A 17,835-nucleotide genomic window follows, 5' to 3' on the forward strand; every position below is an offset into this window, starting at 1 on the left:
AAACATTTCCAAATTAGGCCTTAGGTTTATCCCTGCAGTGTCATGCAGTAGTAATACAGATGGTGGACAAATAGGTGGTCATTATACACTTAGATTTTGTAGAATGCTAGGAGAGTAAGTTTAGTGTTCTCTTCGATGGACAACAAAGCATGAGTATTGTTGTCTTTTATACCTTTCAGTCAGTGCCCCATGTTTTTATTAAGGGCCACAAACTTGTTGAAGATTGCAAGCCAGGAATCTGGCTCTTAGCGGAGTTGAGTATAAGACACATTATGCCCACAGAGAAGACTTCAGTGTGGAGTAGTAGGGTTATAAAAGAATAAGCAGTGGGGTGCCTGGGTGGCTCAGTTGATTGAGCGTCTGATCCTTGGCTTCAGCTCAGGTCTTGATCTCAGGGTCTGGGGTCCAGCCCCGAGTTGGGCTCCTCGCTCAGCAGGGAGTCAGCTTGGGATTCTCTCTCCCTCTCCACCCCTACCCCCACTCTCAAAAAAAAAAAAAAAGAATCCTCAGACTGCAGTGACACAGATGATTGTCTTGGTGTGAGCCTTTGTAAACAAGTCTTGCCAGGACCCTCCAAGTGGCTCTTTCAGTGCAGGTCCTCAGGGAGCTGGGTGCCCTGGCACTTGCTTCTCCATGGGGCTCTTTGTTTTAACTTTCCTGGAGTACTGCCTACAGGAACTCTCTTGACTCACGCTGGGCTTTTGTTTCATTTTTTGCCATATTTGTATTGCCAAGGTCAGCTAGAAGATAAAAACCAATTGGACTTTGTGAAGGTTGCATGCCTTGGTCCATCTTCAGGCAGTCCTAACCAGGTGGCAGGACTGATGTGCTCAAGTCTGGGTGTGTGTCAGTGGACTTGGCTGGGGCGGCAAACACGGCCTTATGATCCAGATCTGCTTAAGGGATTCCTGACAAGATCATTCCAGGTGGGGGCTGAGCAAAAGAACCTGGCTCTAGATGGTGCTTCTGTCTCTAGTAGCTGCAGGCTGGAGCCCCTATGGGTGTTTGACTTTATTCCCACCCCCAGGCCCCCCTACTGAGGTTGCTGATCCAATACCTCCCTGCCCTGGGTAACGCTGAGAAGACATGTTGTTTATGGTCCAGGCCACTGTGTAGGTTCGCCTGGGGAGATGTCATGGTCAAGTGGCAATGAAGAAACTAGTGTTGGTTTGTTTTCACATTTGTGTCAACTTTATTGAGGCATGATTGAAGTACATGAAACTGCACATATTGGAAGTAAGCAGTTAGATCAGTTTTGATATATATACCCCTGAAACCATCACCACACTCAAAATGTTTGTGTCATCTCCAGGAGGGAAACTGATGTTTCTGTGGTGACTGCTTCTGGCAGCTGAGTGGCCTTAACCAAGCCAGTTCCTGGGCTCCCATAGTCACAGGATCTACATCAGTAAAAAAGAGTGGGAATTGGGGGTTGGAGGGGGAAGTCCTTCCCAGATTGAAATTTTAGGACCTTGTGAATACTAATGTGTAATAGAACCATCTTTTGAAGCATTTATTTATTTATTTATTTAAAGATTTTATTTATTTACTTGACAGAGAGAGAGAGAGATCACAAGTAGGCAGGCAGGCAGGCAGAGGCAGAGGCAGAGGGAGAAGCATGCTCCCCACTGAGCAGGGAGCGCGATGTGGGGCTCGGTCCCAGGACCCTGGGATCATGACCTGAGCTGAAGGCAGACGCTTAACCGACTGAGCCACCCAGGTGCCCCTCTTTTGAAGCATTTAAACCACTGACTCTAAAAGGGATTAAGTGTGTGTTTGTGTGGGGGTCATATACAATACAGAAGATCATATTCAGTATGTTTCTTTTTATGGCATACATAATAGAAAATAAAATCTGACAGTCTTTGGAAGAGGGGGAGATATACAGAAGAAGATGGTATGAGAAGTTATGTAAAGAACCTGGGTTAAAAATGGTTAAAAATACCAGTGGGGGAAGCGTATTCTTATTTTGGCTTTCAATATCTTAGCTTCAAACTAAAAGTTTGTGTTTGGGTCAAGTTTTTCATTTGGAAGTTTTAGATTGTTTTCTTTTGAAAACAATCAGAGTGGTATTGAAAGGAAATAATATGAAAGCAACAAAGGAAATTATGGAAATATTGGACCGGTGACCAGTTTTTGTGTTTGGTCTTCATTGTCTTTCCCAGTGAGCTTTCAGTGAGTTTCGGGGGGGGTGCCTGAAACATAGATGGGTTGGAAGCAGCCAATGAAGAGAGTCTAGTTTGGGGCATTAATTATAACTTACTATTGTTGTTGATATTGCCTAAAAAATGTAAATAAGATACAACATAAATAAATGCAAAGATGCTTCTTAAGTTTCCAGCCACACCTTTGTTAAAGGAAGAAGAAAAAGAAAGCATTGCATTGCTTCCTCCTACCCAGAGCTGATGCTCCCCTCAGTCTGCGATGGGCCAGGCACAGGGGCCGCACACACAAGTGCATGGTCCCTGCAGCAGAGAGGGGCACACTTAGCCAGAGGACAGTGGTGGGCCAACGTGGAACCCATGGGTGGAGGCTCCCCTAGACCACAAGCTCACGGGATCTTTGTCACCACTGTGTCCCAGGACCTGGTGCCCAATGAATGTTAAATGCATGGCTCTCCGTTTTTAAAATTTTTGTGTACTTTAAAAAATTAGACTTACAGAGGATGGCATAGAGATTTCCCAGATTAATTGTAAAGGAATCCAATTTTTTTTTTTTTAAGATTTTATTTATTTATTCATTAGAGACAGAGAGAGAGAGGCAAAGGGAGAAGCAGGCTCCCAAGGAGCAGGGAGCCCGATGCGGGACTCGATCCCAGGACCCTGAGATCATGACCTGAGCCGAAGGCAGACGCTTAACCATCTGAGCCACCCAGGCGCCCGTAAAGGAATCCAATCTTATGAATGTGCCTTATATGCTGAATTTTTCTGTGACTAAATTATAGGAAAAAGTTAACCACCTATGGCCTTGTCTTCAATTTCCAGTCATTGTCTAGAGACGTGTCCATAACCCTGCTTTGGTCTGTCTTGCAGGGTAAAGGTAGCAGTAATGCTGACGTTGGCAAGCAAACTGAAGCGGGAGGACGGTCTCAAAGGGTCCCGGACGTCAGCCACGGCCTCCGACTCCACTCGGAGGGTATCTGTGAGAGACAGGCTGCTTGTTAAAGGTAATGTCATCCATGCAAGCTGGTTTCTCTCCTATAACAAAATGAAGTCTGACTGGAGGCTCTTTGGGGATATGAAGCAGCCAGGTGCTGAGTAGAAATACCTATTTGAAAATATTTAAAAATATAATTGCCTGTCACTTACAAGCACTTTGTACTGTGGGAATACTAAGGACAAGAAAATGTGGTATGTCTTACACACTTGGCATATGCTCTGTAGGGGCTGCCAGAATGCTGGTGGGAGGATTATGGTACTCTGGTCTCAGTGCTCTCAGTATCTGGCTGGTTGTGGGGGCGAGGGGGGAGCATCTTCCTTTCTTGTGCTCAATCACAAGGGGTTCCAGAGTCCCTCTCTAACACCTCAGCACCAGTTTCTGGTCTGTAAAGGGAGGCCGTCCTCCCTGCCCCTGAATCTGGCCTTAGCTCTGATAGGATCCTTCTGTACTTATTCAAGTCACAGCCTGAAGAGAGCTTTATACAAAATTAGTTCCCTTCACAAAATTAATAACTGAGTGTCCTAGAGCTGTAGTCTTTGGAGAAGGATTTATATAGTGTGTGAATATGCATGCATTTGTATGGAATTTTTGTGTTCGTTCATTGATCAAACTTAACGACTGTCAGGTGCAAAGGCAGTTTCCTGCAGTCATGAGGACTACAGAAGATGAAGAAGAAACAGTTCCTGCCTTAAGGAGCTTAGAATTTGTAGCACTTTTTACTTTATGGCATGTGTTTACATTTCTTAAGTGTATAGGAGCTAGGAAGCAACAAGTATACAGTTGGTTGGGACTCCCTGTGAGACACCATGAGGTTGCTGGCATTTGTGTGTCCTGAAGCAGACCTAATGGCGGGAGAGCTGGCATGGGTGCATGCACTGTTTGTCCTCAGAAACGAGGCACTGCTGAGCTTGGCAGGAGTGGCACCAGGAAGGCGTCAGGTGCAGGGAGTCTTGGGTGGTGCGCTCTTCCTTATTCTCCCTGCCCCTGAATCTGGCCTTAGCTCTGATTTATCCAGCCTGATGGATGATGGAGTAAGAATCATTTCTTACCTTTTGACATCACCCACTATGTCAGATTGAATTCAGAATTGTGGTGGCGGTCAGAGGGTGAGACATGGGCTGCAGCTCCTCACTTGGATGGGCCTGATAGGACTTGAGTCTCTCTCCCAGATGCTGGCTCAAAGGTTCCATCTGCAGAGGAAGCCAGGAGCCAGGCAAGCTGGGGAAGGGGTTTGATGTGTTGACGCGGTCCTTAAGTGGAGGGTGTTTTAGTGCCTGGGAGTTAGAGTGAGGAATGCCCAGATGTTAGCTGAGGAGGAGCAGGTGGAAACAGTGAGTAGACTGTTCCGTCTTCTTCACCATATCCTTGTCATGGTTAATAGCTGTCGTACACAGGGCTCTTGGGACCGGGCCCTCCGTTGGACACTTTATAGGGCAGTTCTTGTTTGACTTTTGCTAAGCCTTGCCAGGTGGGTTGTTCATTCTGCAGCTGAAGGACTGAGACTCAGAGAGGTTAAGAAACATGCCCAGATTACAACTTTATTGTAGCAGCACAGCCAGACCCACATTCTGGGGTGGTGCAGGCTCTGGGGGAGCAGACCCAACAAGCAAAAGCTGAATGAGCAGAACAGAAGTACAGGTCCACTGAAAAGAGCTCCACCTTCAGGGAGGTGCACGGGCTCCTGCACACCTTCCACCCTGCTCAAGGATTCACCTGGCAGCTCTCAAATGGCTCTAGGGCCTGATGCAGCCCCGGGGAGCCCATGGAGGCTCATAAAGCTGAACTCCACCCCCGCTCCCAGGACAGATGTCTTTGGCTGGGTTTACAGGGCCCTGCTAAGGTCCTTTGACTTTGTGAGACTCATCAGAGAGAGAGGTGCAAAACCACCTCGTGGGGCCACCTATTTCCATCCTCCCAGGGCACTGGTGATGATCAGGTTTCTGGGGTAGTTGTGGGCAGCAGGGCTCAGTGTAACACACACCTCACGTGGCCTGCTCCCTCCTGCCTTGGGGCTGTTGGACCAGGTTGGCCTGGCTGAGTGGTGAGCAGTTTGGGCATGTGGTGGAGGGTGGGTAGAGAGCAAGGGTGGGCCTGGCCTGAGAGAGGGGGCTGTGAAAAACAGATGCATAAGGAAGGATGCTCTGCTGGTCCATGATCTCCTGATCTGCACCTAGAGCACTCCTTTGCTTGGCTGGATGTTGGAGAGGTCTTCATTCTGGGGATTTCGAATGGCGGAAGTGGTGTGTGGAGTCCAGGAGTCCATGGCATTGTGGGCCCTTGAGGGGTGATTACGACGAAATTCTTTCTAGGGGAAATCCCCTTTGGGAACTTTGAAAAAAGTTGGATGTCTGAGTTCAACAAGATTGCTCTAGTCAGCGCTGTCATCCTGGGCTGTGGCTTTGGCTCATGTGGGAATGTTACTCATGAGGATCATTAGTTTGTAGAAAAGTATGTTAATGTGTCTTGGGATTCAGTGCCATAGGCTGGATTCCTAGGAGTGGGGAATTGTATCAGGATAGTTATAAAGGAGTATCCCTGGGACTGATACCTGTGGAGGGAGGTGAAGGACTCAGGAGCAGGCAGAGCAAGAAATCGATCTCTGGGGAAGGCCCCAGACAGCCTCTCCTTAGGGCAAGCGTAGCCTTCAGAGCAGTCCCCAGTCAGGTGAGATGGTCAGGTTTTCCTGCTCTGCATGGATCAGTTGCCACCCCTGAGAGGGGTGAGGGTCCTGGGGCACGGGGGTCTGTGTGACCTATACAGTGCCTGGAAGGACACAGCTAAAGGCCATCTTCCGAGAGCCCTGTGGGGGCTGGGGTGGGGTGGGAGGGCTGTGTATCCCATAGCCCAGAGGTATGGGATCTGGCTTGGTGCAGATGGCTATAGGTTGAGCTGATGGATGGGGGAGATGGAGGTTGGCAGGGGCAGTTGGTGCTAATGGTGAGGGCCAGTAGTGGCTGCAGAACTGTGTAGCTCCTGTTCCTTTTCTGGCCTCTGGAAGGCTGGAGTCCACTGTCTGTGGAAAAACCATAGCCTGCCTTGGAGCAGCTGGCCAGGGCAGGCCTCCACTGTGCTGGCACCTTGGTCACACCAGCTTCTCGTTTGCGCCCCTCAGGTAGCTAACTCAAGGATATCCTCCAGGCTGGAACTGGGGGGATGCTCGTAGCAGCAGTCCCTGGAGGGTGTAGAGCAATTGAGTATCTCTGGGCTAGGACTGAAGGCTGCTGTCTGCCCTGAATCCTAGGAGCTGGGGACACTGTGGAGAGAGTGTCAGATCTGTGCAGGTCTGAGCCTAACTGGGGAGCTTTTGCTGGTGTTTTTAGTCACGGGGCAGATGGTGCTGAATTCCTGGTGGACCTTTGTGGGGCCACTGAGTCCATCAAGTTCTAAGTCTGATGGTGCTCCCCACCTAACCAAAAAAGCCTCGCAGGGTCTTGGTTAGCTAGCAGAAGCTTGGCACTTTTTGTATAATGGGATTGTGTGTGTCTCCTAGTTCTTTCATTTTTTCGCTCAACAGGCATTTTAGTCCCTGCTGTGTGCCCGCCTACTGTTAGTGACCCCTAAAGACCCCAAAGGGCTCCAGGCATGCTGGCAGGAACCTTTCACCTCTATTAGTCTTTGTTAAATGTGGAGACTTGGATTGAGCTGAGTTCAGGGTCAGTTCTGAAATTAGGGGAATAACGGGGAATGAACCAGTGTGTACCTTTATCCATCCTAGCCCCCGCACCCCAGGTGGTTCCTGGCGTCCTGGGGCTGTGGTATGTGGCTCTCCATGCTCCAGGCCTGGAAAAGAGGCCTGGCTGCCCACCTACACGTGCTTCCCAGTGTCCAGGGTGCAGGTGCCTCATCAGGTGCGCTGTTGTGTCCACATGAGCAGTTCGGTCATGGGATGGGACAGGAAGGGCCCCATTCCAGTGCAGTTCCTGGAAGAGTGGGGGAAAGAGAACCATTTATTGTTCTCCAGAGCTGCTTTCTCCATGCCAGGCCCTGCCCAGGACTGTGGGGGTGGGCTCAGGGTTTGGCTTGCCATGTTCCAGAATATTCAGAGCACTTAGCAGCACTACATTCTGTAGTTTAAAAACTTGAAGGGCGCCTGGCTGGCTCAGTTGGTAGAACACGTGACTCAATCTCAGCATCGTGAGTTTGAGGCCCCTGTTGGGTGTAGAGCTTACTTAAACATAAAATCTTAAAAATAATAAAAATAAAAAATAAAAGCTGGAGCAGTGGCCCGGAGAGGAAGAGTCCTGCTAAAATAGAGCTAAGGCAGCTGGCCCCAAGGTTAACCTTTAAAAAATGCTTTGTTGAAGGGTTAAATACCAGTGAAGCTGCCCAGGAAGCTTGGTGGCCCCACTTAGGTGTACCCGGTAGCCCAGTAGGGCAGGGAGGATTGTGGAAGACAGATGAGGTTTCAAGTTGACCTTGTCAGCTCATGTTGAAAGTAGGGGTGGCATGAGGCCTTGGGTTCCATTCCCATTGATACCAGTCTCTGCTATAGCAGCTGTGCTGGTTTTCAGGGTTACAGCCTTGCTCCCTCAGAGTGGAGGGGACTGTGAGTGCTCTGGGCTGGCACTCACCAGTGTGCTGCTAAAAGGCCCCTAGCCTGAGTAGAAGGGCTGATGTGAGGCTCCATGGGGTCCTCAGTCCTCGGCTCCAGCAATGCTGTCTCTGTGAAGGGGCTAATGCCCTTAGTTCAGATGTCTCCCAGGTAAGGGCACTGTGCATGGATGCTAAGACTGCAGAAGGAGTGCTCAGTGCGTAAAGACAAGCAGGAAGCTAAGAGAGGAAGTTCCAGTCAGAGAAAATCTAAGAGGTAGTGATTCAGGTGGAAGGAGGTAATCAAGTTTTCTGGGAAGCGGCTGCATCTCTCCCTGGGTGGGATGGCACAGCTGCCCGGCTCGATGGAGAACCATCTGTGTCTATGATTGGCCCTTTCAACAACACGCATTTATTTCTCATGATTCTAAAGGCTGGGAAGTCCAGGATCAGGGCATCAGCAGATTTAGTTCCTGGTGAGGACCCCTTCCTGGCAAGCACCTGGTATCTCTTCTTATAGGGGCACTAATCTCATCATGAAGGCCCCACCCTCATGACCTCATCTAACTCTAATCATCTCCCAAAGGACTCTATAATCATCTCCCAAAAGCCCCACCTCCTAATACCATCAAATGGGGATGGGGCAGGGTTAGGGCTTCAACATAGGCACTTTGGGGGAACACACTTCCACGGCAACTTTGGAATGCATTGGTCCCTAACTACACAAGGGGAAAGGCTTCTCACATCTCAGGACATGCACACCAAGAGCACGGCCAGCTTGCTGGCGACGGTGCTTATTGTTAAGCGTTTCCTGAGCACCCTGTGTGTGCCAAGCCCAGGGCCCAGTACTGGGGTTGTAGGTCTGGGTCAGACTAGACAGCCCTTACCATGAAGAGTGTGCAGATTTGAGGGGCAGGCAGTGGAGAAACAACAAGAGCACTGTGTTGTGAGCAGCCTGTGGCAGAAAGGGGTGAAGATGTGCCGTGTGGGGGCCACTGTGGTCATCAGGTGGATTTTGTAATCTGATATCTCAGTGCAGTCATGCTTCAAGTGGGCTCTGTGGTTTGCTCTTTAGTTAGAAAGGAAAAGAGTCTAATCTCTCAGAAGGAAGTTGTGCAGCCTCGGAATTGTGCAAGGTGCCCCCCAGAAAGACTGGGCCAGTGAGGGGTAGAGGTATTAGCATCTTGGAACAGGCAAGACTTTAGCAGGTTAAAAATATCTGAATTTCTCGCTATTTTACAGGTAAGGGTTGTGTCCTGCAGGCAGTGAGGTCATGGCAGGGAAGGGCCACTGCTTTGCAAAGAGGCCTGTCAAGCATGTGAAGCAATTCGCTTGTTTCTGTGGCCATAGACTTCTTGTACATAGATTCTAAGGCGATAGCTACTGATACTAATGAATTCTTATTTGCCATCATTTGAAGTATAGAGAAACTATGTGTCATTTGTGACAACTCCATGAGAGTATGTGGCTTATTTTATCTTCTGCACTGGACTGAACTAAAATGCTCAATATCTTTATTGAAATTCTTGTGCTCCTAAGATTATATTTCTTGCCTGCTCTTGGACCAAAAGCCTGCAGCGGCCCTGACTATGGTGAGGCTCTCCTGGCTCTTGTCCACTTCCCTTGACTGAGTAACGCTGAACCTGGAAATGCAAGCATAATGCTCATCTTTGGAGTTGAATTCTAGACTACAATGTGAAGTTGTTAAATCCATCTATGTAAATAGCTGTGTGTGAATATTTTAACCTGGCCAAATACCCTGTAGCAGTTTCCGATACCTGGGGAGAGTAAAAGATTCAGAGGCCTAGGCCCCACGTAAAACTTTTGGTGTAATGGGTCTGCATAGGACTAAGAATTTTAAAAGCGCAGTAGGTACTAGATTATGGTGATGAATGCACAACTCCAGGTTTTACTAAAAATTATTGAATCATATGCTAAAAGTGGGTCTATTTTATAGTAAGTTGTACCTCACCAAAGCTGTTTTTAAAGGGGGGGAGAGGCAGCAAAAAACCTCTCCAGGTGAGTGATGTGCAGCCAGGGCAGAGATTCCCTGTCCTACAGACGGACTTCCTGGGGACACAAGCCTCTTACCCCCTGTCCCATCCCTGTGGTGCAGGGATCTGGTTCTGTTGCTCAGTCACCACCACACCCCTGGTCAGTGCCTTGCTGTCCTCTTGTGTCCTGACCTCCCTCTTCCCCGTCCCTTGGCACCAGACGGTCTTCTCAAACATTTTGCTTCTGTTTTGTGGCCCCTTCCTCCTCAAATCCTCTGGGCATGTTTTTTATTTCACTGGGTTTTTTAAAGCTGGACTGCCAGAGTTCTCACAACTGTAGACAGGACAGGCTTTCCCCGAAAGCCAATTCCGACATCAGCCTCTCAAAACAAGGGCCCCCAAGGACAGTTTCTTGTAAGTTCTTACCATCAAACTAAGTAATAGTATAATAAAATATGCAAATGCATATAGTTTTAAAACATACAGTTTAATTATATAGGTAACATTTATTTTAAAGTGATTAATGAATGACTCATTTGATAAAATATGTGCTTTTTTGATAAAACAAATGCCCTGTATGAGTGGCTGGAGCAGAGTGTGGCCCTGGGTGGCCCTTGGAGGACCCGGTGTCGGTGGCCTCAGAGCGGTAGCACTGTGGTCTCGGCCCCCCTTTGCCGCACACTGTTTTCTTTAGTGGGTGCCCTGCTCCAAGGAAGGGTGAGGACGCACCAGTCAGAAAGACGAAACTAAAGATCACTGTGGTCATTAGAAGAAGAAGAATAGTGAACGTTCATAGGATTCTTAATTATGGTTTGTTATGTGACTATATTTTAAATGTACCACAACTCAAGGCGGCCAAGAAAACAGACTTCCCAGGCTTGCACTTCATCACAAAACTTGTTCCTTTTCCAGTCACAGCAAGAGGATAATTAACTGTCACTCCTTTCCGCATGCCCTGCTCCACTGAAGAGATTGGCTCTTTGTCTCTCCCTGGCTAGAGCATCAGATGGAGCACTGTAGCCCATGCGGGCACCTTTCCATTCCCTAGCTCCTCTCTCCTCTGCCCCACTCCACTTTTCTGAGTGCCCATTCTAAGTACCTGGACCCCAGATGAACACAGTTAGTGGGCCTCCTGTCTGTACCCAGATTCTCAAAAAGCTGATATCAAAGGCTGTGCGTCTCTCAAACCCTTGGCCTCAGAATGGAGCCACCTGCCAGTCTTCTCACTACTGCGCGCAGTGTTCAGCTGTGCCACGTGGTGGCCTCTGCTGTCCTCTTCCCCTCCTGCCCACCGCTCCATACTTGACATGAAGGAATTGTCGTATCCACTGCCTCCATATTTTGACCACCCGTTTACTTATTAGTTTTTCGTAATCTGGTTTCCATCCTGCCACCTGCTTTCCTGCTGTTCCCAATGCCCTCAGCAGTGTCTGATCCACATCTGATGGTCTTGACTGGGGCCTCATTTCCCTTGGATCAGTCTGTGCCCTGAGTCCCTATGTTCCCCACCTGTCTCCTGTTTTTCCGCCTTTTGTCATGAGGGACCTCCTTGCCTTTGTCCTCTGCTCTCTGCCAAGCTTCGTTCTTTTCACTAGTTTCCCCTCTGTCAGTCTCATGACTGACAGGTGGCATCACTGTGGGGACTCCTCGGCCTTAGCCGTGTACCCGGATTTCAGCTTCCTCCTTCCAGGACTTCCCCAGCATGTCAGCCCTCTGCCGTCTCTGACCCTCCCACCCCACACAGCTGGCAGAGCCTTTTGTCTTCTGTGCGCTCAGGCACCCCAACTCACCCTGCCTTTGCTAGGCCCTTGCTGCCTCGCGGAGTGCCCAACCCACAGGTCACCTGGCCTCTGCTTTGCCCTTTCAAAAGTTGTCCTCTTGAGGAAAGTTTGGAAACTTTGTTCAGAAATGTCCCTCTGCTCCCTATCGCTGCAGATTTAAGTTTAGAATTCTAAGCCATGCACTCGGGGCCCTCCGAGATCCTGGCCCTGTTTTTCTACCTTGTTTCCTGTTGCTCTGTTGTTTTGTACCCATTGCTCTGACTGCATTGTGTGCCTTCTGGTTTCTGTGCTTGTCTATGTTCTGTGCTTTTGCACATCACTAACCTAGCTTCTAGGAATGCTTTTTTTCCTCTTCTGCTGGACTTCATTCTATTTATTCTTTAAAGCCTGGCCCATAGACCTCCTTTCTCTAGTCTCCACAGCTGGGGGGAATCTTTGTGCTCCCAGTACCCCAGAGCACATTCTGTTATGTCGGAGGCACCGCTGACTTGCCTGCCCACTTATTTCTGGGTGCCCCCAGACCTCAGCTCTTAATAGTCGTAGTGGGGGTTTGCAGCTTTGTCCTGGCAGAGGGATGCTGGGCTTAAACACTGAGTGAGTGATGATTCAAAGGGCCAAGACTCCAAGTCCCCCTTCCTTGGGCAGTTAGCAAGATGTTAACAGATAGCTGGATAACAGCACAGCCTGGGGCCCCCGGCAGGAGGCCAAGTTTTCTCTCCCTGGAAAAGTTCAAGCACACACTGGGTGAGCTACACAGGAAGACAGGTCTGGAAGAACTGGAAGAGACACAAGGTGTATATATAAATCAGATTCCAAGGGCAGTAGTTCTGCCATGTGGGGGAACAAGACTTTCAAAAACACTTTAGTGACTGTTTACCTATGGGTGATTTCTATGTGAATTTTAAATGATCTTCGTTTATACTAAGTACATTTTCAAGGGCCTATGACTGTACTTGCCGGCATCCCACAAGTCGCTTTGTGTCTTTGAAAGCAATTCCATGGCTTGAAGTCTGAACGTTAGACCAAGTGTAGGTTTTAGTTACTTCAGTCCCTTTTGTTCCTCAGCGTTTTGGGAGAAGTTGCCAATTTAGTTGACTGATACTAACAACAGTCTTTTTGTTTCCACAGAGGTTGCGGAGCTTGAAGCTAATTTACCATGTAAGTACAGCATCCCCACCCAGACAGGAAGTGCCGCAAAGTAATTGCATGGAGAAGCTTTTTTTTTACGTTTTAATAACCTTGCATAGCCAAAAGCCTGTTTTTCATGTGTGTTGGGAGTAAAAGTTTTAATTTTGTGCAAACAGGTAGCAGAATTTTGTTGAGGCTCGGGTAAGAGTGAGATATTTACCATCTTTGTGACTGTAGCACGGAGGTGCCCCCTCTCTCCTTACAGTGGCAGAGGTGACTTGGCTGGGTTTTGTATCTCTTCCACAGTGTTCTGTCCCATGTCCTCTTTGAGTAAAAAGATCTATAAATCAGTGACAGATGGTCCTGTTTTCATGAGCGACAGTACCACCTTTTTGGTCCAGAAAGTGCTTGCCTGTAATGTGTCTCTCTACATGAGCTGGGGTGACCACACCCCTTACGTCACCAGGTATCCTCACCTTGGTCCTTCCCACTCAGACACATAGACCCACGGCGCAGTCCTCACTCGTGAGCAAGCTCGCTTACCTGGGCAGTTAATTTTGTGTGATACGTCAAAGAGTTGTTTTTCTTTTCCTGTTATTAATCCTTCCCAAATTTTTATAATACCATTAAAGGCTGAAAGTTTTGATCATTTTAGTATTTTTTTGAATTAGAACTTCTTATGATCATATTTGGTTAAAAATAGTTCTGAGGCTGAGGATGTTTGTCAGTGTGAGTGAAATATTTTATACGTGGTCTGGGTGAATGCTCTAGAAAGCTTGATCTCTCTGGCCCATCTGACACGGTTAAGAGAGGGGCCATTCCTGCCACCAACTATAGTTAGAAGGATGATGGTGGGTATGACCCTTAAGTGGTTGTAAAACCATTTGTAAGGATAAGTACACATAGTTTCTTGAAAAATTATTTTTAATGTATGGCATTTATCTGTGGGTGTGGTGGGTTGTGATATAAAATAGGTTTCTTAGTGTGGGTCTCAGTCAGAAATGTCTTAAAAATCCCTGAATTGCTTGATCTCAAAGTTTTCTTCTAGTCAAACTGGAAGGAAGTGTCTTGGATTTCTCTTAAAGGGTGTATGTGTGTATATATATATACACACACACACACACACGCATACATTTAATCAAAGGCCACAAAAACTTAGCACTTACACACGGTTCATTTTGTCCTTAAATATGACTCTTACAGAAATTGTTGGTTTTTAACCCATAAAGGATAGTTTTAACATTATCTAAAATTTTGGTTTGAAAACAGTTAAACTTTGGGGGGCACCTTGCTGGCTCAGTCAATGGAGCATACACTCTTGAGCTCAGGGTCGTGAGTGCAAGCCCCATGTTGGGCAGGGAGCCTACTTAAGAAAAAGAAAAAATTGTAAAAACAATGTGTAATTGGTTTTCAAACCAGGATTTTAACTAAACACCTTAGGTTTGAAAAAGGCATCTCCCTAGCATTTATTGCTAAAGTATCCGATTAAAGAGACTACATTGCTATCTCTTTTCTTGCTTTCTCCCTACCCTCTGTGCCATCAGAGTGGAGAAGTCTAAATTAGTTTATACAAGTAAGCCATGCTTTCCAAAAGTACGCAACTCATTACTCTAAAGAGGAAACAAGAAGCCACCCTAAAGAATAAATCTCTAGTATCATATCTAGTATTAATAATGTCTCTAAAGTATTAACTAAGAAAAACAAAATAACTTCCCTATGTAGCAGTGCTGCTTAATAATCATTCAGAACTAGTTTGGAGCTCTGTATATGCGAGTTTATAGAAGTTTCTCTGTTGGCAAAAAATACCTCTTTCAGATAGATGGAAATACAAAATCTTAGCCCATGCCTGCAGACAGAGGAAAAGCTTTGAACTAAAGCAAAAACCTGTCTCTTAACTTTCTGTTGTAGTTGTTGTTAGTAGACTTTTTTGAGCTTTAAAATGTTTGGTTCTTTTCAGTACTTGGATTGTTTGTTAATCTCCCTTGGTAACTTCTTTATTATTGGTGGGCTAATCTGTTCTAGAGGGATGGATTTCTATGTCTATCCTTCTATTGAAACGAAGGAGAATGCAAAGTATGAAAACAAAGGAATACTGCCGACTTCAGCCAATCAGTGAGATGTTCCCCAAGCCCTTGTCCTATGTTTCTGTTGCATAGATGTCACTGGAAAGATAGCATTTCTCATTTCAAGTCAAGATTAGGAGAAATGAAGCCCATATACAGTTCACATGTGTGGTTTGGGCAAAAGTCTTGAACTCCATGGCTCCCAGCTTCATTATTTCTAAAATAAGGAATGTGACAGTGTAATCCGTAAGACCCCTTCTTGCTCTTCTAGATTAAGTTACCTTTTACTCTACAATGAATTTTCTGAGGAATTGGCCAAAAACAAACTAACAAACAAAACCCCCTTAACAGTTCTGTGTGGTTTTTATGCCTCACACCTGGCATGTTCCTGAAGTAATGAAATGAGGCATGGTATAGGGAGAAGAACCATGAACTCGTCTTTAATTTGGGAACAAAACCTGTTGATAACCTGTGTGATCCTGGGCTGGTCACTGAACCCTCTCCTGACCTTTGTGTTATCTCATGCTTGAGGACATTGAACTAGATGATCTCTAAGGACCATTTCTAAGTCTAAATTTGAATCATCCTATTTTTGATGAAATTTCATACCATTGTAAAACTAGACAAATTTTTCAGTGGTGGGACTTGTAAGAAATAAAGTCAGTAAGTGACCCAAGGAGTTTAGCATATTTTCTGAGTTTATAAAATAATAGACAATTTCTGCATATATTCCTTCCCAATTTAGTGGGTATTTATTCCTTGTGTATTTACCATTTTTTGATATCATTTGTTTGAAGGAAGCAGATATAGGATGTAGCCAGTTTCCCCTGTCTGTACCACTAGCCATTAGCTCTTCCCCCAGTGTGAGAAATCCTTGTCCTGATTTACCAGACCCCTTCTGATGTGGTACAGTGGGCATAGGGTGTTGCCATCTGAGCATCATTTCACCAGCAAAGCAAACTGAGCTACCAGTTGGGTTGTGAAGACTTTCTTTCCCTCCTATTTAATGCCATGGTAAACTCTGGGTATGAGTTAATTCCATGGACATCCTTCTTTTGAACTTCAGTTTACTGTGGTGGGTATGAATAAGTATGGTGGTGGGTGAACAGCCCAGAAGTTTGGCCTGAATTCTTCTGGTTTGCCATGTTTAGTTAGCCTTACCCACATGTGTTCATCTCCTTGAGATGTGGTTTTCTCTTTTCAAAGTAAAGTAGCATAATTTTTGAAGTTAATGGAAAGATCTCAATTTTTAGTGACTGTTTAAAGGTTGGAAGAAACCATCTCAATTTGGAATTAGCAAGTAAAAGGCTGTATGGCAAAATCACTGGTTTGCAGTTTTAGCACAGTGGCACAATTATTGTCAAACCAAGAGCAAGGTGGAGTCTACAAACTCCTCTGCCACCTTCAACTCCGTGTGTGTTTCAAGGTTAGCCTCCACATAAGGACTGCTGCTAGCTGCCAGACCCTCCTGATGTGCTGTTTCTTTTGCAGGTACATGTAAGGTGCATTTTCCTGATCCAAACAAGCTTCATTGCTTTCAGCTAACTGTAACCCCAGGTAATATTCTTACATACTTAAGTGTTAAAGTGATTTTCAGACAGCAAAGTTTAAAGGCTGCCCAAATCTAGAATCTTTGGCTTGATTTGTCCACTCACTTTTGAAAGTTATGACAGTTACAACTATTCCACATGAAGACAAGATATGTGCTTTGTAGTCAAAGAAAGCAGAATAAAGGAAATCTGTGGCATTTGGTGTATACTCGGAAACGAAGTACAGACTGTGACAACTGGAGTGAAGGACCCCAGAAGCTGTTGGTACGGTGAGCTTTGAAATCGTAACTGGGGTCTGACCCTGCTCTGCCTTTTGGTGGCAGTGGGATCGTGGCTCAGTTGCTTCATAACCTCTTTGCACAGCCCACCCAGCTAGAAAGGGGGGATCAAATAGGACCTATCTCATGGGACAGTTATGATGATTAAATAGATAATGTGTGTGAAGCATTTCAGCCCAGGGTCTGGCACAGGGAGGTAAGCAGATTACTAGCTGTCCTCATTAGGACTGGTAAGTCTCCAAGCTCTAGGCACTCCGGGATGGTAACCAGTCCCTCCTTGGTCAGACTGGACAGCAAGATGGAGGACTTGGGTTTTTTTCTCGCTCCAGTGCAGCTCTGAATGTTGCAGATTCTAGCCTGGCACGGACCCCAGTGTTTACACTGGGCAGAGGGTGCTATGCTGTGGGCAGCTGGTGCTGCTGTGGGGTAGGTGGGGAAGGGAGTCTTGTGGAAGAAATAGAGGGTGTTATTTTATTTAGGGGATGGAAAGGGAATGAGAAACTGAGAATAATGAGTCACTAGCTAATTAGAAAGTGAGAGAGAATACAGAATTTCAGTAGGCGATAATGAACCCACAGATAAGACCTGGCAGTTGTCTCCCTGCAGGTAGGATAGATTATTTTCTGTGGAAGATGTTTTATAATGACAGGAGAAATCCCATTTTCAGAATGTGCTTGAAAACTTAAAAACTCATTTAATCTGTGTGGTGGTTCTACAAACATCTCTAGACATGTCCGTAAACTCATTCTGGTACCATTTTGCACTAAGAAAGCACTAGGAGGGAGTTAATACCAGAACACAGTCCGTAGAGGTGGGGCGTTCCACGTGCCTGACATCAAGAGATAACCAAAGCTCAGGACTTTAAGCTAGGAAATGATGAAAATTATAACCATTCTTTGGCCACCTTCATAAAACATGGTGCATCGTGCTGTTTTTAGCAAGGGCTTTAATGTTTCTTGGTGACTTGGGGTCACCATTCTGAACAGCATTTACTATTACTGTTGAGTAATGCAGAGTATTTTCATAAATTATTGTGGTGATTGAGATTGGTTCTGTGTGTACTAAGTGGTCTCAAGCTGTGTGTTTGGAGTAAACACGTTTACTCGCCTCTGCCTTCCTAGGGCATTTTCAGTGGCTGGCAGGGATTCCGTTGCCCTGTTCCCTGCCCGGGCGTGGGTCCGTCCCAGCCACTCAGAGACCTTTGTTGAGTTTGCTGGGCTTGTTACCATCTTACGTGGGTTTGTGTCAAGTCCAGCCTCTGAGGAAGAGTTTCTCCTTTTGCTTTTTCTTTTTTTAACTGAATTTTTTTAATGGAATTAATGGATATTATGATTACTGAGATTATGTACATG

The 17,835-nt window shown here is 46.4% G+C and overlaps 1 protein-coding gene across 3 annotated transcripts in view; it reads left to right on the forward strand.

The window, feature by feature from the left end:
- Positions 1 to 3,029: 3,029 nt before the first annotated feature.
- UBE2F (ubiquitin conjugating enzyme E2 F (putative)) overlaps positions 3,030 to 17,835 on the forward strand; it is a 52,213-nt gene continuing 37,407 nt past the window's right edge. The window contains exons 1-3 of one of the 3 annotated variants that reach the window (XM_021678965.2): positions 3,030 to 3,166; positions 12,593 to 12,622; positions 16,147 to 16,212. In XM_021678965.2, coding sequence (XP_021534640.1) covers positions 3,049 to 3,166; positions 12,593 to 12,622; positions 16,147 to 16,212 — 214 coding nt within the window. In that variant the 5' untranslated portion in view covers positions 3,030 to 3,048. The remainder of the gene's footprint in view (positions 3,167 to 12,592; positions 12,623 to 16,146; positions 16,213 to 17,835) is intronic. The other 2 variants (XM_044913460.1, XM_044913461.1) reach the window with 2 other exon arrangements.

The sequence above is a fragment of the Neomonachus schauinslandi genome, chromosome 3 (genome assembly GCF_002201575.2).
Source record: "Neomonachus schauinslandi chromosome 3, ASM220157v2, whole genome shotgun sequence".
Classification (NCBI taxonomy): Eukaryota; Metazoa; Chordata; class Mammalia; order Carnivora; family Phocidae; genus Neomonachus; species Neomonachus schauinslandi.